Raw genomic sequence first — 22,450 nt, 5'->3', positions numbered from 1 at the left:
GGCCTATCTGTCACACAGCTTGGAATCATCAATGACTGGCATGATGCTATGAGAATCCCTCTTATTTCTGAGTAGTGTGAACAGGTGTTTGGAAATGTGATTAAACAGAATGTGCATATGCAATAATCCTGAACCACATTCATGATCTCCATTATAACCTCTATGTGGGTGGATTTAAACTATATAATTACAGCACAGTCAACTAATTCAGCAGTTGCATCATTTCTAATTTAGAAAGGCAGTATTTTCAAAGCATCAACATTCTTCTGCTGACAGTGAAAACTTCTCTCCAAGTAAAACTGACTCTCAAATCAGAATAACAAGTGTCAATCAATATTTGGCAGCCTCATGTGATTTGCTTGCAATTTATTATGTAATCCAAGAGCTGCCAATCAAATGATTAGCCCATGAAAGTTATTAAAGATCTACAGTAGGTTTGAGAAACAGCTTCATATCTACATAGTCGAAGATAAATATTTTCTCAAGTGCAACATCCATGAGAAAGCTCAAGTTCCTCTGTAACAAAGTTTGTTGGATTAGCAACTAGTCAATTCTAATTAAAGTCTATTAAATTGAAACTTTTATTATAAACGGTTGTTAAGCTAACCATTTAGTTCTGCAACTGATTATATGTCGTATTTCTTTACTAACCTTCAGCCAACTCACAGCCTGAGCAGATAGGGTTCATATTCCAAAGTGTCTGCATAAAGGATGCATCCACCTGTAAATCTCCACTGGCACAGGATAAATGCTGAGAAAAGAAAGTGTATGTAGAGAAATTAATAGCATCATGTTTTCTTGTTTGCAGTAAAGGACACTTCACCTGACAGAGGAACTAATAATTTTCAGACTAATACAAGTGATAAGCAATGTACTTTCACTGGCCTATGGTTCATTGCTTCCCAACTTACTTCTACAATCTTGTAAGTACTGCAACTGGCATTAATTACCATAAAATCAGTTGTTTCTCAATCAACTGAATGCAGTGAGGAGAACCATAAGAGTCATTTGCACACGTTACCTTAAATTGGAAAATAGTGTTCACTTTAGTCTTCTATGGGTAATAGAGTTAAGGAGAATCCAAAGGGTTTTTACAAATACATTAAGGACAAAAGAGTAACTAGGGAAAGAATAGGGCCCCTCAAAGATCAGCAGGGCAGCTTTTGTGTGGAGTCACAGAAAATGGGGGAGATACTAAACGAGTATTTTGCATCAGTATTTACTGTGGAAAAGGATATGGAAGATATAAAAAGTAGTGAAATAGACGGTGACACCTTGCAAAGTGTCCATAATACAGAGGAGGAAGTGCTGGATGTCTTGAAACGCATAAAGGTGAATAAATCCCCAGGACCTGATCAGGTCTTGGAGTCATAGAGATGTACAGCATGGAAACAGACCCTTCGGTCCAACCCATCCATGCTGACCAGATATCCCAACCCAATCTAGTCCCACCTGTCAGCACCCGGCCCATATCCCTCCAAACCCTTCCTATTCATATACCCATCCAAATGCCGCTTAAATGTTGCAATTGTACCAGCCTCCACCACTTCCTCTGGCAGATCACTCCATACACGTACCACCTTCTGCATGAAAAAGTTGTCCCTTAGGTCTCTTTTATATCTTTCCCCTCTCACCCTAAACCTGTTCGCTCTAGTTCAGGATTCCCCGACCCCAGGGAAAAGGTCTCTTTGTTCAGCAACACTCCCTAGGACCTTACCATTAAGTGTATAAGTCCTGCTAAGATTTGCTTTCCCAAAATGCAGCACCTCACATTTATCTGAATTACACTCCATCTGCCACTGCTCAGCCCATTGGCCCATCTGGTCCAGATCCTGTTGTAATCTGAGGTAACCCTCTTCACTGTCCACTACACCTCCAATTTTGGTGTCATCAGGTGTATCCAAGAACTCTGTGAGAAGCTAGAGAAGTGATTGCTGGGCCTCTTGCTGAGATATTTGTATCATTGATAGTCACAGATGAGGTGCCGGAAGACTGGAGGTTGGCTATAGTGGTGCCACTCTTTAAGAAGGGTAGTAAGGACATGCCAGGGAACTATAGACCAGTGAGCCTGACGTCGATGGTGGGCAAGTTGTTGGAGGGAATCCTGAGAGATAGGATATACATGTATTTGGAAAGGCAAGGACTGATATGGGATAGTCAACATGGCCTTGTGCGTGGGAAATCATGTCTCATAAACTTGATGGAGTTTTTTGAAGAAGTAACAAAGAGGATTGATGAGGGCAGAGTGGTAGATGTGATCTATTTGGACTCAGTAAGGCGTTTGACAAAGTTCCCCATGGGAGACTGGTTAGCAAGGTTAGATCTCATGGAATACAGGGAGAACTAGCCATTTAGATACAGAACTGGCTCAAAGGTAGAAGACAGAGGGTGGTGGTAGAGGGTTGTTTTTCAGACTGGAGGCCTGTAACCACTGGAGTGCCACAAAGATCGGTGCTGAGTCCTCTACTTTTTGTCTTTTACATAAATGATTGGATGTGAGCATAAGAGGTACAGTTAGTAAGTTTGCAGATTACACCAAAATTGGAGGTGTAGTGGACAACTAAGAAGGTTACCTCAGATTACAACAGGATCTTGATCAGATGGGCCAATGGGCTGAGAAGTGACAGATGGAGTTTAATTCAGATAAATGCGAGGTGCTGCACTTTGGGAAAGCAAATCTTAGCAGGACTTATATACTTAATGGTAAGGTCCTAGGGGGTGTTGTTGAACAAAGAGACCTTGGAGTGCAGGTTCATGGCTCCTTGAAAGTGGAGTCGCTGGTAGATAGGATAAGTGAAGGCGGCATTTGGTATGCTTTCCTTTATTGGTCAGAGCACTGAGTACAGGAATTGGGAGGTCATATTGCGGCTGTACAGGACATTGGTTAGGCCACTGTTGGAATATTGTGTGCAATTCTGGTCTCCTTCCTATTGGAAAGATGTTGTAAAACTTAAAAGGGTTCAGAAAAGATTTACAAGGATGTTGCCAGGGTTGGACGATTTGAGCTATAAGGAGAGGCTGAAAAGGCTGGGGCTGTTTTCCCTGGAGCGTCAAAGACTGAGGGGTGACCTTATAGAGGTTTACAAAATTATGAGGGGCATGAATAGGATAAATAGACAAAGTCGTTTCCCTGAGGTCAGGGAGTCTAGAACTAGAGGGCATAGGTTTAGGGTGAGAAGGGAAAGATATAAAAGAGACCTAAGGGGCAACGTTTTCACGCAGAGAGTGGTACGTGTATGGAATAAGTTGCAGAGGCTGGTACAATTGCAACATTTAAGAGGCATTTGGATGGGTATATGAATAGGAAGGGTTTGGAGGGATATGGGCCGGGTGCGGGCAGGTGGGACTAGATTGGGTTGGGATATCTGGTCAGCATGGACGGGTTGGACTGAAGGGTCTGTTTCCATGCTGTACACATCTGTGACTGTAACTCTGTAATACATGGAACACTTGTTTAAAAAGTAGATGGCAGCTCAAACAATAATTTTAAATCCAAGATCAATAGACATTTGTCAGTCACATGTGTTACAAAAAAATGGAACCAATGAGAATGGACGATCAACCATATTCTTACTAAAGCTCAAAAGGCTGATCCTCTTCTGTTTTTTTTTGTCTGCATTACAGACAAGCTCCTATATTCTGCCAACATTTTTCATTATGAATTGGTTGACAATATGATGATGATCAGATTTTATTTTGTGTTGTTGTTTGAGACGTCGTTAGATTTTGGGTTGCTGCTACTAACAAAGTACCGTATTAACAATATTTAAGAGGAGGCTCACCCATCGGTAAATGTTAATCCATCTAATATTCATTGAGTTTAATTTTCTGGCAGGCTGCTATGGGCAAGAAGTAAAAATTAAAATCCCCAAGAGTAACCACAAGTAGTGCAAAGGCCCCAGTCAGAGAAGCATCAGCAGTGAACCGTGATCTCGAGTCTGAACCACAAGAACCCAGGTTTGCATTCCACTCCAAAGACTTGAGCACAACAAACCCAAGACTTATAGCCTAATATAGTACTGAGGGAGTACTACACTGTTGGATGTGCCGTCCTTCAATAGGATGTCAAATCAACACTCTGCCTATTCAGGTTGATGTCCCTGGTGTCCTGGCCAAAATCTATCTCTCAATCAACAGCACAAAAAAGGTCTGGTCATTATCTCATTGTTAAACACATTCACAATTAATGAATGCTGACAGAATACAGATGTTAGTCTGTGATGCCAACATGACCAAAGCAGCAGTGAATCTGGAGTATGCCATTCAGTTTTTCAAGCTCCAATAAGCCTACGGCTGTTCACCCACCTGCTTTCATTCCATATTCTTCTGCATCCTTGACTTTTACACGTCCCTTTGTCCTAGACTCCAGCACTAGCTGTACGTACATGGAATGAGCTACCAGAGAAAGTGGTTGAGGTAGGTATAAAAGCAATATTTAAAAAATATTTGGATAGGTACATGGATGGGAAGGGTTTAGAAGGATATGGACCAAATGCAGACAATTGGAACTTGACAAGTGGGCACCATGGTCAGCATGGATCAGTTTTGGCTGAAGGGTCTGATTCCATGCTATATTACTGTATGACTCTAAGTCACTCTGTAAAACTAAGTCACTCTGTCACTCTAAGTCACTCTGTAAAACCTTCTCTGATTCAGGCAGGTCAAGCAAAATGTATGCACCACAGAAAGTTAATAGCTGAAAATGTTTTGCTGGAAAAGCGCAGCAGGTCAGGCAGCATCCAAGGAACAGGAGAATCAACGTTTCGGGCATAAGCCCTTCTTCAGAAAGTTAATATGCAGTTACAACAAGCAGTTAAGGAGACAAATGGGAAAGGTTCAAAAGTTGGGAAGTCTTGTGACAAATATGGCAATGGTAAGAGGGCCTTACCAGTAGAGTTTGACACTGCCCTTGAAGGAAAATCCAGAGATGTCCAAGGGGAGGCATACTTTGAGGAATAATATAAGTTTACAAATATGAAAAATGTTGCCAGATTATTGTTGTAGAACCTGGCTGCAGTACTCTGGCAATCACAGCTGCAAGGCTTTGAGGATGGAGGAAATAATCTTCATATTAATCTCTCCTCATAACTCTTGGAAACCTTGGGACCTAAACATACCTCATACAATGTCTGAACAGGACCTATTACAGTTATAAGAAAATGTTCTTCCCTTTCTATTCTGGCCTTCTATTTCTACCAGCGAGCAGATCTTAATGAATAATGCAATTTCTTTTTTAATTATCTTTTGAATAATTGCTCCGAACATTGCTGAAAATGTACGCAATATTTTACTAGTTCATTTCCTCTAAATGTTTTTCACAAAAACATATAACAAAAATGTCCAACATATGTTATCACTTCACACTGTGATGAAATTCATTCTTTTTTGTATCCAGTTGTATTTTGGAAGCAAGCAATTTCTGAATATTGTAACAATGGAGAACTGGATGCTCCGATGACTGATAAATGGCTACTTTCAAAGCAGCCTAGAAATAGCAATACGGCTTATTCTGACATTTTCAATTGATCACTCAAAACAGTTCCAAGATCGCTGAAGAGAATTTCAATGGTCACATGCAGATAGCATGTGAGAGGAAGAGTGACAGAAACAGGCTCCATGTTAATCAGTGTAGCTAATTCGCTGAGCTACTAAGAAAGCAACAGAAAAACCCTGGTTCTGCGTACTTGGGTCACAGGGAGAACTTCCAAGAATAGTTGAATAGTTTGTGCAGTTAATACTTGCAAAAAATTCCTAGGAGCCAATTGGTGAAGACTGGAGCTCAGGAAAAACAAGCAGGGGCTTATAATGGTTTGGCAAACATGAGTTGTATCTGTCAGTAAGTACTGGAATGCAGTTTCTGGAGCCCAGGCCAATGTAAATGCCCGAAAGGAAAGTGAAATGTCAGACAGGAGCATTTGTTGAAGTAATCCAGTTTAGACAGGTTCCTGAGGGAGCTTCAAGGCTAGATTGTCAAAAATGAAGAACTGGAACCCCTTGTGAAGGTTTAATAAGACTTGACGACCATGGTAACACAAATTACTTTTCTCTTTTTGTTGTTTTTTTGGGGTGTGGTTGGTTGTGAGGGAAGGATGACAAAAATGTCAATGTCTTCTGCTCATCATATTTGCTATTTGCGGCACTATAGCCATATTTCCTTTGATTTTCACATTTACTTCAAGTTAATTCTAGATTTAAAATAAACTATAGATATAGATTGCATTACTATTTTAACTTTGTGAAGTCTAGTAAAGCTTATGGTTGTTCGTTAAAAACCATGAAATGGCTTTATTCGCTTAGTAAACAGTTAAAATCTCAAACGTTGTCAACTTTAAAAAAATGTTACTCCTCCCTGGTCAGATCATTTTGCAGTCAGGTCTGGGATCACAACAATAATCAGGACACATACGATTTTATTGCAGTTACAGTTGCCACTGAAGTTTATTTTACGCTGAATTCGAAACAGTATAAAATAGCATACACTTACCAGATATCTTTCAGAGGAAACACTAACGAGGATGAGATCATCACCCACACGTACTTTCTCACCCTCAGACCTCTGTTTGGAGGCTGGATGAATGGTCCACCAGCAAGCCTCGCCTGCATGTATCACATCAGTAATTAGCTTCGTAGTGAGAATTCTCTTGTATTTTTAGAACTTCGTCCTATTTCTTTAAAATTTATCAATGAATGAAGAGCGCTCTTATGATTGCAGTTGATGGCAATATTGGACAAGTCAGATCCCAGAGTGGGGCCTGGCTTGGTAGACCATAAGTTTTGTTTTTGTCTTCCAATTTTTCAGTCAATTACTGAACACATTCACAAGAGACTGTCAACATACTTATAATAAATGAACAAAAAAGTTTAGTACACCAAACAAACTCTGTTACATTAGATAAGAATGTTTGGAACTGGTCTCTTAATAAATAACAAAGAAAAAAGACAATGCCTTAAACATTCAAACTTCAGTGAAGGGTCACGCTGGTCTCCACACTAAAGCCCTCTCCTCATATCATGTCTGCAATTGTTCATTTTTAGCAAATTTCTGCATTCACCCAATGCTATTTTATTTAGGTTATTCCTCTTCACGAGACTCTTAAACAAGCTGTTAACTTAGTCATTTAACACTAAACATAGTTCCTTAAACTTATATTCAAAACACTTGTAGGATGTCTTCCTCTCTGACAACTCAAAGGCCTTCTGCTTCTAAGCAACTCAGGGCTTTTTTTCAGAGCAGACTGCTAGGATATTGTTAAGAACAGCACGTCTGTTGTTAAGGACTTTTTCTTTCTGAATGAGTCCATCTGCTCCTCAACTCCTCAACTCTTCTGACTTTGTATGTTACTGGATTCCTAGCCAACATCAGTTTTATTTCTGATACACTAAGTTATTCACTTCAAGGGTTTAAAGAGCGCACTTAAATCCACGTTGACACAAATCTCCAGAAACTCTATTACCATTCTCAGAATAAATCTAAAATTTAACTGAATTCTATATCCTCCCCTTAACACAAAATGGAAATATAGATTTATATGTTGGTCTTCACAACTTCCATTCTCTTTCAAAATAAAGATTTGAACAAAAGCACAAATCTTCACACACTTCCTCTCTCACCCATATCAATTCTTCCTCTGGGATAACAAGATTAGTTTAATTTGATATTCACTTTATTAATGCCCTCATTATAATGTACAGACATTATCACATACACACATATACCTTGGCCTGGACTGTGTGGTCAATGGCGAATTAAGGAAGCTCACTCATACTATAAGATAAAGTCCTGCAAGGACTCTCCTTATATGTAATTTAAAATAGTGTGGTTTAATGAGGATGATTCCCAGCATGGAGCTATCTGTATTGATGAGATTAAACTATCCAAGCAGCCCATCACTTTAAAGAATTCTCACTGTCATCCAAGCAAGAAATCAAAAACACTATTAATTGAATCACTTTTTAGAAACATTTTCAGATAGCAAAGTTAACACTGGGATATAGAAATGTGTTTAGGGTAAGAAGCTGAATTATCATGAGCAAATGTAAATAATTGCCAAATGATGTTCTAAAAGTCTAATTAGTCATAAAACAGATAGGTAACAACATACCAAAAATACAAACTTTCCAATGTCAGATCATTTATTCAGCAGCAGTTATACTCAGATTGCCATTAAAAAGTTACACAACATTGACCAAGACTATTTTCACAGGACTACATAGCATAATTGCAGGAAGGATATTCCTGATAACCAGGTAGACTAGAACCAGGGGTCACAGGATCAGCCATAATTGAATAGTGCAGCAAGCTGAATGGCTTACTCCTGCTTCTATTTTTAGATCTCTATGCAGAATTGTTATGGATTTTCTAACAGTAATATAAGAGTAAAAAAAGGCATGTTCTAGCCAAATCAATTGACTTGGTTGACTGCCATCTCTGGAAAGGTGAGCTCTATGATGCAGGCTGTGATGGAACAATTAATCATGGACTCTGACTTCATGACTCCTGTATTAATCTGTATTTAGGCTAAGTCTCAAAGCAGTGGTCATATTCAGAGGGATAATTACAGCAAATTCTAATATTTTGTCATCAAAAGCCTCAACTTCCCGCCTATTATATACAAAGGTATGCAGACCACACTACAAATACAAGATTAGTGACTTCAAATGTGAAACTTTGATCTATCACAAATCATCTGTAAATTATGTCAATTAATTTTTTTTGTTAGAAAGTCAAGTTACTAGCATGTTTTTTCCAAGTATTTGATCTAATTCAGACCTTCATCCTTTTTCCCTTACTTCTTTGCAAATAAATACCTCTACAAATAAAATTTATTACTTGTCTCACTGTTTCTCACTGTAACATGGGTAAAAGATTACTGACTCATTGGAGACACAAGAGTAAATAGCTATCTATGTCATTTCTTCAGTGTTCCAACTGATCTGCTGCTTAAAGTTATGGTGGGAGACAAGAATCAGCTTCCCCACAAAAATTCTACCTCTTACAATATGTAACAGGTGCAGCCAATGAGTTCAAGTATATTGTTCTTCCAATTTACCTGAAGCATCTTCTTGAAGCCCAACATCAAAGGATAATTTGTCTGTCAAAGACCTTGAGGTGGTCAAACAACTTAAATACTGCAAAGAAAAAAATGATAAGAATCGTCACCATCATGGAAACACTGAAAAATTAAGAGTCTTAAAATTATATGCACTCTCATAACAAGATTTTTAATCATAAATTCAATAAATAAAATTTTAGTTGGAACTTTAGTTGCACAAAAGGAAAATAGGTTCATAGAAACACACGTACCCACACAGCAACACATGAAAAGAGGAATCAATCTTTCCCTCAGAGGATTCAAGGCAAAGAGATAATTGGTTGAAGACAAACATAATTGAGTTTCTGTTCTAAAGTAATCAATTCAATGCTATGTTTGAGCAAGATTTTGATTTGATATCACAATTTAGAGTTCAACAGCAAACTTTACAACAATTTAGGGAGCAGAGAAGCAGTGGCTGAGTGCAAGCAGCAATACTACATAATCCTCCAAACAGGAAGGTAATCACAATGTACAACTCATCTGTTGCTGTAGCTTCTGATCAGCCAACAGTCAGTGCGCTGCTCTGTCTGCTGAGGCTTCACACTCAGGTAAGGAACTCAAATGTGTAGTCAGCCTGCACTCAAAAGTGGAAGGTGCAATTTCCAGTGGGTCCTGGGAGTCATTGTTAAAGTGAGTTTAGCCTGGGAAAAACATAGGAACGACACTGCAAGGCACAGAGGGGGGCTCAAAGATTTTCTAATGCTGATGTCTATGTACAATGTCTAGAAGTGGACAATAGCTGCGAACAATCCACAAGGAGTCTGATCAACCTTCCAATGAAACTGTTAGAAGGCAATGGAACCAGATAATTGTGTCAGCAATCAACCCCTATCACACATTTATGAACAATCTGTACTACAGGACTCATTCTTAACATCCATAGCCTCACCTCACCTTCAAACAAACAGTTACCACTGCTGAAAACATCACTCTCAAATCTACTAGTGAGCACCTTTCTCATGCAGCACAATGTTTCACATCACATTGAAGGATGGGCCTAACTACTTTTGCTCATGAAAGAACAGTGCTCTCAATCACTGGTGCAGCATAATTGAGAATGTAGCACATAGCAGGGTTTCTTTGAAAGCAAAGATGACAGTATACTCACAGGTTCCCCTTCCCAGCCATTTTCAGGTCTCTTCTGAATTGAAAGTGATGTTAGCTTTTAACTCTTCTGTTAGAGCGTCATACAGCACAGAAACAGACCCTTCAATCCAACTCATCCAAGCCAACCAAATTTCCCAAACTGAAGTAGTCCCATTTGGTCCATATCCCTCTAAACCTTTCCTATTCATGTATCTGTCCAAATGTCTTTTAAATATTGTAATTGTACCCATGTCTACCACTTCCCCTGGGAACTCAATCTATACAAGCACCATCTTCTATGTGAAAAAGTTGCCCCTCAGGTCCCTTTTAAATCTTTCCCATCTCACCTTAAACCTACACCCTCTGGTTTTAGACTCCCCTACCCTTTGAAAAATAACTTGGTTATTCACTCTATCCATGCCACTCATGATTTTATAAACTTCTACAAGGACACTCCTCAGTCTTCAGCCGTCCAGGGTAAAATGTCCCAGCCTATCCAACCTCTCCTTCCAACTCAAACACTACAATTCCAGCAAGGTCCTTGTAAATTTTTTTCTGCACCCTTTCTAATTTAACAATATTTCTTCTGGAGCAGGAAGGCCAGAATTGTATGCAATATTCTAAAAGTGGCCTCACTAATGTCTTGTAAAGCTACAAAACAACATCCCAACTCCTGTATTCAGTGCTCTGACCTGTGCCACTTGATCGTAAGGCTAGGAGTAGAAAGGTAATACAATTAAATGAATGGCTAAATAGCAGATGTAGGAAGGATGGCTTCAGATATCTGGATCGTTGGGATCTCCTCCAAGGCAACTGGGACCTGTATAAGGATGGGCTGCACCCATATTGGAGGGGCAACAATAGCCAGGTAGGGAGGTTTACTAGTGCCACTCAGGATGGTTTAAACTAGTGTAGCAGGGGGGTGGGATCCAGTGCGTTCCTCACATCATTTCACCACATCCTTAGCTTTCTCCTTTCAGATACTCAACAGCTTTGATCTGGCTGCACAATAGAGGACATGAAAGCAATGGAAGAGCAGGAAGACACTGATGCACAGGTTACACTGTCACTTGCCCTCACACTCACAAACTGGTTGATGTCTGAGGTTCGTCAGAATACATTGGGATTTGGGGAGCGCTTGAAGCCATTCTTTTAGAGGAATCAACCAGTGGCTACCTTCGGGATATCACCAATAGATCCATTCATAATGCAGCACGCCAAATTAAAGCTTAGATTTCAATAATGCCAGCTCAGGTTGCTAACACATCAGCTCTGACTGTTCTCTCTCAAGCTCAATTTCTGGTCATGCAGACTCAGATTGCTGCCATCATATCTACAGATACAGGGTTCAAAAACAACGTAAGATGTTACAGGAGTTCAACAGGAGTTCAACAAACTACCCTCCAACATCCTGTTAGGATTGCTCAGGTTCCACCTTGGGGAAACAGCAGTGGTACAGTGCAGCAGGAATTTGCATTCCAAGGAAAATAGGACTAACCCTTCAAGACTACTCAAAAATCACGGTCTGTCAGACAACCAACTCGACTGTCCATGCTTGTGCAGCCTGAAACTCAACTTTGAGGGTCACAGCTACAAGGTTACCTTAAAATATCACCTGCAGTCTCTGTAAGCAGCCTTCACAAGCTGTGCTGTAACCACTGAAGTGACACTGTGGTGGGGCAATAGGACTAGTAAAGACTGATGGAAGACAGGCACAAGGAAATGCAAATATTGTTGACTTGTATACAATACAGCATGGTGCAATCATAAGTTTAGTTCAGAATAAGTGTTTTGTGGTTACGTTTATTTTTGTGTTGCAACCAAGATGCTAGTAACAGAAGGAATGTATGTTGTGAGACTATTAGTAAATGTGGAATTTGTGGGTTCAGCATCTGGCTTCCTATGGAATCGAGCAGGCAAAACAAGCAACAAATAAGAGGGTGCCAAATAATTAGAAATTGTCAGCTTTTTAAAAAATGTAACCTATTTTCCTAATCAACCTGTTCAGAGATGTTATTACACACCTCTGGAGCAGGTGGGACTTTAACTTGGACCTGCCAATCCAGGGGTACAGACACTACCACTGCAACACAAACAGTTAGCTTTTGAAGACATAACTCCTTACGCCTGTGTGCAAGCTATGCACGAAGCGGCAGCAACCATCAGCATTCATTTAACAACAGCTGCAAAGGTCTACAGGAACCCTTCTCTCCGGCAACAAACTGGAAACATATTCAGCTATCTCAGAATAGAGTCTCTGTGACCTCTTTTATGGCAACAATGAATAATACCTGGAAATTGCTGCAAATATCGACTGTTTCAGCCTGGAATGAGTCAGAAATTCACAGGCACCCTCAAAGCCAATGGTAATGCTGTCGTCACCCTGATCTGAAATTGCAATTGTGAAGTTGCAGAAGGTGGAATAGATTAATGAGGATCTCTTAGGTGAAGCAGAAAACACTGAGGAGGATGGAGGGGAATTGCATCCGAACCATTTTAGCCTTCCTGATAGTTGACTTCATACCCCTCTTCCAGCATTTGTCCTCCTCCCTGACACCTGTGCATATTTAGGTATCAGCCTCAGCTGCATTACTGGGCTTCAAAATGGCAGTGCTGGCATTAATCAGGATTACACGGTCATTGACATCACAATCTGCATACTACCAACAGCCGCATCCTCCAGTGCACCACTTTGGATCCTAATAGAAACCACAGCACCTAAAAATCTGGGTTTTTTTTTGCAGAGCAGGATTTTTCCATTTTGGGGTTTGCACTGCTGGTTGAGAAAACAAACTTAAATGTAGGAAGGGTAATGTGATTAAAGCTTGGAAAGAATACAAATACTGTTCCTTTCTAGATATTGACAGACAAAAGATTGTATACTTAAGAACTTTTAAGGGAGAATTCTTCCTTCAAATCTATTGCCGCAGCTACAATGAAAATGTCGTCTATGAAATTTCATTCCTAATTTATGCTTTTCTCTTAAATGTTATCACAATTCTTTTATTCTGCGAGATCATTTCCTGTACCAGCTGAGGTTACCATGGAAGTCCTGCCTTCTCAATCTTACCCTCGCCTTAGGCGTGGTGGCCATCTGACTAAACTCACTATCAGTGACCTCTCTCTAATGAGACAGCAGTCCTATGGTTCTCTGGGACTATGGGAAGTTTACTTTGACCCTACCTGTAAAGGACCCAATGACATTTATATTTCCTCAGATTACGAGGCCATTTTTGGGCATTCAGTCTTCTCAATGACATTAGTTAACAAGTTCTCATTGAATGAATCACCTATGGAGAACCATCTATGGGCTGGAATCAACTCAAAGAGCACACTGTAAACAGTACACGCTGCTCCACAGTGGACAATGAACAGTGTCCCAAACTGTAATTGTAGTTTGCATCCTAGACCATAGAACATATCACATTAAACTGCTTGTAGGATCTTATAGGAGAGGTCCCTAATTTCTCCACTCAGTATCTCAGGAGATCATCAAAAGGATAATCAAACTAGACATCCCACTATAACCTTTTCCCATTATATGAACATAGAATAAATAATTGTACAGAAATTAATTCACTGATCCCCTAAATTCTATTCAAAATAACTCTATGGATAAAATAAAACTCCGAGCAGATTAGATTAGATTCCCTACAGTGTGGAAACAGGCCCTTCGGCCCAACCAGTCCACATTGACCCTCCAAAGAGTAACCCACCCAGACCCATTTCCCTCTGACTAATGCACCTAACACTACGGGCAATTTAGCATGGCCAATCCACCTGGACCTGCACATCTTTGGACTGTGGGATGAAACTGGAGCACCGGGAGGAAACCCATGCAGACACAGGGAGAATGTGAAACTCCACACAGATAGTCTGCCCAAGGCTGGAATCAAACCTGGGACCCTGGTGCTGTGAGGCAGCAGTGCTAACCAGTGAGCCATCATACCAGCCCTCTTTGTACATTTTCTATTTCCTACTAATTTATGAGTGAGACAATAGACTGGTCAATTTTCCCTGGCAGAAGTTTAATTAATAGTAAACATACAATGGTTGCTCAACATTGCAGTCTTGATGACATTTTGACAAGTAAAATGTTTATGTTGGTTGAGAAATTACACTGCAACAGGTAGACACTCCATAAACTTTTCTTCCTGTCAATTATTAGCAATACATTTCACCAAGTTTGTTACCAAATTTTTTTTAAAACAAGATCATTCGAGGTTTTTTTTTAAAAGGGCAGAGTATAACCTTAAAATTGCAATATTGTTAAAATTCCTATGACTTACCATGCCACTGTGGGAATGTCGGAGTAGAATAGCATGACCATACAAAAGGGTTCGATGGCCTCCTCCCTGAGAAGACTACACGTAAAGAGGACAAAAATAATTACATTCATTAATCAAAACTTGGCATTCCAAACTAACATACCAGTAAAAAATAACTAAATCTGTAACAAAACACTTTTTGTTAATGTGACTGCCGGTAAAAGCTACTGTAATTTAAAGATTGGACTTTAAAAGAAAATCAATGTTGACAATAAATACTCTAAGCTGTCTGGAGAAATCAGCACGTACATGCTGGACCACAGACATTGTCCTCTAGCCAGCTGATTTCTCAGTGTTATTTTTGTCTGTATTCATAAAGCAACTGCACCCAAAGCTATATTAATCGACACAAAGCTAACCGAAGAGAGAAGAATGGGCTTTGGTATTGTTTGAACAACCAAAAAGAACTCATATCAATCAACAATTCAGCATACACAGTTTAGTTACTAACATCTAAAAATAGCCACTTAGATCAATGTATCACAGGAACTCACTCTTGGAAAGCCCATAAAGAACTGTGGGACAATGCTTGAGGTAATAGTTGACTGCTTGTTTCCACTGTGACGTTTTGTAAGGGACTTCATGAACGTTCTATCATGTAACTGAGATATCTCCTCAGAGGCGGATATCATGTAAACCCTTTATTTACACGTGCATAGCACTTGACGCTGGTCTGGCTTCTTCAGAACTAGCTCTCAGAGAGAACAGAACCTCTGATTCTCCTGTTTATATCTGTAAGTCAGAGCTCCCTGACGGGACTAGGTTAATAGCCCCGATCAGGGAACTTATATTCTATGAGGTCGAGCTGGCTGACCTAGTTACAAACACTGCAGAAACCTTCATGAGAGACAATGTTAGATAATTTTGGAACAAATCAGAAAAGATTCTGAACTCTTGTATTTCAATTACTTATCAGTGTTGTCTGCCGTTTCTCCAATCTAATTTCTGAGCTTTGGGGTCATGGACTTTCATTGAATTGGCCCACACTTATTGGCAAAGTACTGTAATGGTTTGCCATTGCATTCTGCAGGTTAGTTGACCAGGAAACTCTTCCTTTCCTACCATGTACCATCAGGCATATGGGAAGGATTTACAGACTGATAGTCAACCTGTTTGATCACATGAGAAAGCACGTTCCGTAGCCAACAAGCTCTCGGCATGGGATTGAATCTAGAGAGTCAGGACAAGACACAACGAAAAAAATCAATGCATCACAAGATCATTAATGTTGTACAGGTCAAAACTTTTACTGACCCTGTATTTTGCAAATGAACCTACCATTAGCCTTGTTATGAATGCAAGTTTTTTTTAAGAGATTACATTGTCTCGACAAATTTTGCTCAAAAACAAACCTGAGTGGCCTGGTTACCATGGCAACAGGAGTCTTACTGAAAACAAGATGCAAAATGTGGGCAGCTAGAAACAATGACAAGACCTGCTGGGCTCATTCTGCGCAGACTTGCAGACTGGAAGCGTGAGGGAGTAGGGGCTCTCAGAGAGATATCAGGTTGCAAACGGTGTAAACAGCACAGAGAAGAGGCTGCAAGGTTTTCTGTGAGCTACGAAGCAGAACGTAGGTGGATGGACTGTATTTGATTTTTAAAAAAACACATCCTATGATAATCAAAACAGTCCAGAAGATGTGTCTTGGTGATGGGCATAAGCCTTTCATCAGGAATGTGGAGGGGGAAGGGCTGAGATAAGTAAGGATTGGGCTTGGGATGGGGGGGAAGCTAGGTGGGAAGGCAATAAGTGAATGCAGGTAGGAGGTGATTGTGATAGATCAGTGGGGAGGGTGGAGCGGATAGGTGGGTAGGAAGATGAACAGGTAGGTCAGGTCAAGAATGTGGTGCCGGGTTGGATCTGGGATGAGGTAGGGGGTGGGGGGATTTGGAATCTGGTGAAGTCAATATTGATGCCATGTGGTTGTAGGGTCCTGAGGCAGAATATGAGGTGTTCTTCCTCCAGTTGGCAGATGACTTTGATTTGGTGGTGGAGGCTCAGGATTTGTGTGCCCTTAGGCGGGTGTGAGGGGGAGTTGAAGTGGTTAGCTACAGGGTGGTGAGGTTGACCAGAGATGCGGACCAGAGATGTTCCCTGAACCGCTCTGTGAGCACCTCAGATCCAACCCTTGGCACTGCCCTCTTGACCTGACTACCTGCCCATCTTCTTTCCTACCTATCCATGCCACCCTTCCCACCGACCATCACAATCACCTCCTACCTTCATCCACCTATTGCCTTCCCATCTACCTCACCCCCAGCCCCAAGCCCCTATTTATCTCTCAGCCCCCTTCCCCCTCCACTTTCCTGATGATGGGCTTATGCCCGAAACATTAACTCTCCTGCTCCTCAGACATTGCCTGACCTGCTGTGCTTTTTCCTGCATCACAGTGACTCTGATACTCCAGCATCTGTAGTCTTCATTTTCTCTTAGTTATTGAACTGGATGTTCAGTCATAATCATAAAGAATTGCAAAGTAATCTTGAAGGGCTTAATGACCTACTCCTGTTCATATTTTCTATATTTCTATGTTGCTATGACTTGTCATACTGGACTTGAAATGTTACCTCCATTTCTTTCTCCACAGATTATGCCAGACCTGCTGAGCTTTTTCAGCACTTTGTCTTTATAGCTAATGTAAAAACAGGGTTGGCTGAAGGAGAGTGGGGAAACAGGTTTAAAGATAAGATGATAGAGAAGTACTGACAAAATTTAAGGAGTTATTTCATATCTCAACATTGAAAAGGATGCAACATCTTTGAATAAGCAAGTTAGGGCTGGGATCAAATTGAAAGATAGCATGCATAAGGTTCCAAAAGATCAATAGCTCAGAAGATGGGGAAACTTGTAGATATTAGCACTGGATCAATAAACAAAGGAAGAAATTGAAGTTTTAAAGAAAACTAGCAAAACTATTAAAACAGACAGTAAAGTCTTCTATAAGTACATAGAAAGGAAGACAGCAGTAAAATAAATATTGCACCTTAGAGATATCCCTGTGGACAAATCACAAAATGCTAGCATGCAATGAAACAAGTAATTAGGAAGGTAAATAGAATATTTGCCTTTATTGCAAGTGCAGAAATCTTGATGCAGTGATGTTGTGCATCAGTGAGAATGCATGTGGATTACTTTGTATATTTTTGGTCTCCTTATTGAAGTTATATTTGCATTCAAAGAGTTCAGAAAAGGGACACTGATTGATTTCTGGGAGAAAAGACTTGTCTTATGAAGAGGAGGTGCCAGTGTTGGACTGGGATGGACAAAGTTAAAAATCACACCACACCATGTTATAGTCCATCAGGTTTATTTGGAAGTACAAGCTTTCGGAGCACTGCTAGTGGGGCAGGATCATATGACACAATTTATAGCACAGGATCATAGTGTCATGCAACTGATACAATATATTGAACAAACCTAGACTGCTGTTATCTGTTGAACAGCAATCAAGGTTTGTTCAATATATCACATCAGTTGCATGACACTATGATCTTGTGCTATAAATTCCACGTCTTATGATCCCTCCCCACGAACTACTTGACGAAGGAGCAGTGCTCCAAAAGCTGATACTTCCAAATAAACCTGTTGGACTATAACCCAGTGTTGTGATTCTTAACTTTGTCTTATGAAGGCAGTTTGAGCAGATTGAGACTTTAACTCTTATTCACCTAAACACCAATGACGATAACTGTATTGAAAAATAGAATTTTGAGAAGTTATGACAGGATGGATGAGCGGGAAATCGAGTTATTATCCAATTGTGCTACTGCCACAACCAAACCTCTTTACTAGAAATGGTTGATCTTATAGCTATTAGTTATAAATTGTTCTCAAAATTTCACTGACAATTTGCACAACCATTTCTTTATTTTCAGGCCAGTCAAAGTACAAAGAAATTACTTAGATTCCAGCAACTTCTGAAGAAAATTCATCAGACGTAGTTTCTCTCTCAAAGATGCTGCAATACATGTTGAGCATTATCAGCTTTTCTTTCATTTTATTTCAGATTTCTGGAATGTTTTGCCTTTTTTACCCTCATACTTCATTCTTAATAAGTTTTAGTAAGACGAGTTCCTACGTTGTGGCCTAATGTTTCTGTAGGAATTATGATACAAGTTATGCAACAATAAAACAAAATCTTGAAACAGAATAAATATTATTCATTTAGCATACAAATCGGCTTAAGAGCTGCATCTGTATTTATGGTAACTTGTTATTGGCACTATTTATGCCCTTCAAAACATTTAAAAAGGCTTTGCAAACTTTCAAAGCAGATTTGCAAATAATAAAGAAATAACTGCCTGAAAATGATCCACAATAAATGGGAATAGCTGTAAAATGGTTGCAACATCTGAAGAGAATACCATTTTAATTACAATTTTCAACACAGAATTAAGATAAAACATAGTACAAATTACCTACCTGATTAGCAATGAAACACCTCCATTTGATAAATAATGGTGTTATTAGATTATAATAACAACCATTTCACATTTAATCAAGGTTATTATAAACTTTAGTAATTTGAATTAGGTAAGTAACCCTTTAGCTACCAGGTGAAAGGTTATAAAATCACCACAACACAAATAAACAAAGAAAAAATCAGTACACACCAAGTAAAATCAGACAGCTTAATCATTTCTCTACAGAGCAGCTTACCTAAATCTCATTTTAATATTTCTATTTTTGTCCTGCAAAATATATAAATTCTATTTTAGGTAGGTGTAGCAGCCACAAAATGGCATGCCCTGGGGTGTAGATGTGATGTATCCCTTTAAGTATAATAATATACAATTGCACAAAGCACTTAAAAGTCCACTTGCACCAGCCGCTGTTTTTATGTGGCGTGTACTGTACTTGGCTTGCTAAAGGGTTGAAGCGCTGGGAGGAAAATGGCCCTGTTCAGCCAAATATTGTACAGTGTTTCTAAAAGGTGTGGCAGGCTGTATGCTATTTTAAACACAGCAAGAAGAAAAAGTCTTGAAACATTATACCAATTCAAGAGAAAAAGCAGAAGTTCTAATATTGTATGAATGTGCTTTTGGCTTCCAAAAAATCAAGTTTGTTTTCTTAGAAATTCAGTAATAAGCTTCAGCAGTATCTAAATGTCAAAGTAATGCAGGACATAAATTAAATTAATCAAAACAGAGAATTAATTTTGTAGAAACCTTTTAATATACTATTATCTAAAAGTAGAGAGTTCAAACTTCTGATTAGCATGACTGCTTTCATCAATAATCAGGGAGATGTGGTGTTAAAGAGGAACATTAGTCTTAATCAAGGATTAAAAGTATTTGCATTGTATAATTGGAAATGTTGAAGAAACTGACTTTGAAAGATAAACATAAAATGTGAATTTCTCTAACCTGAGAAAACGTGACAAAGATAGTTAACATACTGTATTTTAACAGCTATTGACCAATACTATTTCAGAATTCACGTGTGGTTAATTTATGATAAATGATCTGCACTACAGTTTTGATCAAGTATCACAGTTTTGGCTGCTTTATTTCATAGTCCTTTATGAAAGGGCTGCTGAAAATAATCAAAGTAACTGTCACAAGAGAAGAACTACATGAGAAAGAATAATTGGTACTGGGTCTGCCAGCTACAAATGCAGCCACTACTTCAAAGCAATCATGTAGGGTATCAGTGGGACAGCACTTGAAGTACCCTTAACAGTTTTGATCTTCTTACCCAAGGAGGGCTATATTCACCTTAGGAGGGATGTTACAAAGGTACACTCCATTGACTCCTTGTCCAATGTGAGATGGAGATGAAATAGCTACTTAAATGAACTTTAAAAGAATGAGACATACCCTCATTGGAACATTAAAATTCTTTGAGGGCTTAACATTGTAGTTGTTGCAAGTTAATTCGCCTAGTTAGACTATTAGAGTTGGGATTCATAGCATCTTGTGAGGGGTCAGCCATTTGCTATGAAAACAAGCAAATTTCTTCTGAGTAATTAATCTTTAAAATTATTTACCTCATAGGATTATGGATTTTCAATCGTTAATTCTGGTTAATATGAAGATCATTAGACTTCTGGCACTAAGAATCATGAAATATGAGGATACAGAGGGGTCAGATAGAATATCAGCCATGATCTTCAATAATAGTGCAACAGGTTCAGACAGCCACTTACTAGGTTTTAGGTAATGTAGTTCATCATATTGAATATCTTTGAAGAGGACACAGACTCCACTCATTCTTTCAAGACATAAAATGGGAACAAAAAGGAATTCCTGAGTCTTAGATAGACTCAATTGCACCAATTGTTTCTGTGTAGTTAACTGGTAAAAATATGACCAGGCAGCTATGGTTGAACAGATGATAGTCTTAGTGGTGAAGCACCAGAGGAACAATTATGCCGACAATGAGTTTCATCTTCAAGAAAGGAACAACGAAAGCCGAAAATATTATATGAAAGCGGAAGAAGGAAATCATCGAAAACAACATTTCATCCCTGGGAAGTGATGTCAATGGCTGTTTAAATCAAGAAGAACCCCAGAGTCGAAGATACCTGTTCAAGTATGGGATGATTTTGAATCAGGTAGGACAATGTGCAAATCAAAACTGAACCACCAACATGTCTGAACATTGGGAACAGAACTCAGAAGTCAAATACTGGTGGAAAATAGGTGCAAATGTTCATTAAGCATAACAGCATCTAAATGAATGCTGAACGCATCTAAATAGGTGCCAGTTGTGGGCATCTCCAGCTTCGCTTCAAGTATGAATAATGCAAATATTGCCTCTCAGGGAGATGTAGCAAAATATCTGTGTCGTACTGTACACAATTTCCCCGGCAGTGATATTCCCCTTTAATATCTATCTAGGTCTTGTGAAAGTATCAAGATTTTTTGGAAAATAAGGTACACTGCATGAACAGGTAATTCCATACCCATTCCTAACCTAGGTAAAAGAACACTGTTTTTCCAAATGTTTTTTCTTGGTGAAAAATAAAATGCAGTGAATTGAACAGAAAACGCAAGAACCCAGAAACAAAATCTGAATGCAAAAAAGATAAAAGGTCAAGATCATTATGAGTAAAAGATACAAATATGTTAAGAAATTGTTCTTTGTGCATTGCACAGAACAAGAAATAAACTAGTTTCCTGAAATACAATATACTTATTTCTTCACACTTACACCATTTTACATCAGAACTTCAGAGTAAAGTAAGGATTTAGCTTACTGCATTGCAGTGAAATGAATGCAATGAAATTAAATTGTTATACAAGGTTTGAACAGGGCCTTTATGAGTGAAGTGAAATGTGTTAGAGCTCATGCACTGACTGCTAATCACCTATGACAAGGGATTTAAAATGGTTTATAAAAGGGGCACAGCAACAAAACCACAGATCAGTAGACACACCAACATACCCATTTGTCCAGATCAAGAGGCTTGCATAGCAGATAAAAAAAATGAAAATCAGAAAAAGTATATTATTTTCAACTTGCACTACTTTTTAGACTATCCCCACTTTCCCCTGGCTAGTCCAATTTCTAACAGTAATTTTGATGACACAGTGATCTAAAATAAAGCAGATTATACATTAGGTCAAATTAAACAGTAAAGTATAAGATCTTGTGGCCAAAATTAGTGGTTGTGGTTGATGCAATAATCATAGAACATTTTGGAATGCTAATCACTAGATATGGAGACATTTTATGTCCTTTTAATTGTTACAGGTGGGGAAGCAAAATAACTTCTTAATTACTAACCACGTTCAGAAATATTTTCTTAAATGCAGTTTGCTATGAAGAAATAAAAATGATGACATGAACTGTAATGACCAAACACACACTCTTTTTGTTACTTCCCTTTTCTGAACTAGAGCAGCTTCAATCTTATGGTTTCAGATAAAGTCAACTTGTTACTTAACATTTATTGATTCGTAGTCCTGCTCATGCAATATACAGTTACTTGAA

General features: G+C 39.0%; 1 protein-coding gene across 15 annotated transcripts in view; it reads right to left on the bottom strand.

Annotated features, from left to right (window-relative positions):
* The window catches only part of LOC122542710 (ryanodine receptor 1-like), a 404,506-nt gene that overhangs the window by 309,787 nt on the left and 72,269 nt on the right, over positions 1 to 22,450 (bottom strand). For 9 of the 15 annotated variants that reach the window (XM_087983940.1, XM_087983944.1, XM_087983942.1 and 6 more), the window contains exons 4-8: positions 21,902 to 21,922; positions 14,471 to 14,545; positions 9,051 to 9,129; positions 6,485 to 6,597; positions 652 to 751 (exon numbers count right to left, since the gene is read on the bottom strand). In XM_087983940.1, the coding sequence (XP_087840066.1) occupies positions 652 to 751; positions 6,485 to 6,597; positions 9,051 to 9,129; positions 14,471 to 14,545; positions 21,902 to 21,922 (388 nt within the window). The remainder of the gene's footprint in view (positions 1 to 651; positions 752 to 6,484; positions 6,598 to 9,050; positions 9,130 to 14,470; positions 14,546 to 21,901; positions 21,923 to 22,450) is intronic. The other 6 variants (XM_087983943.1, XM_087983952.1, XM_087983950.1 and 3 more) reach the window with 1 other exon arrangement.

Source organism: Chiloscyllium plagiosum, unplaced genomic scaffold (assembly GCF_037043375.1).
Source record: "Chiloscyllium plagiosum isolate Xiang-an unplaced genomic scaffold, Cpla_swu_hap1 HiC_scaffold_47, whole genome shotgun sequence".
In the NCBI taxonomy this organism is placed as follows: domain Eukaryota; kingdom Metazoa; phylum Chordata; class Chondrichthyes; order Orectolobiformes; family Hemiscylliidae; genus Chiloscyllium; species Chiloscyllium plagiosum.
The sequence above is the reverse complement of the archived record's forward strand: the minus strand, read 5'-3'. Positions and strand labels throughout refer to the sequence as shown.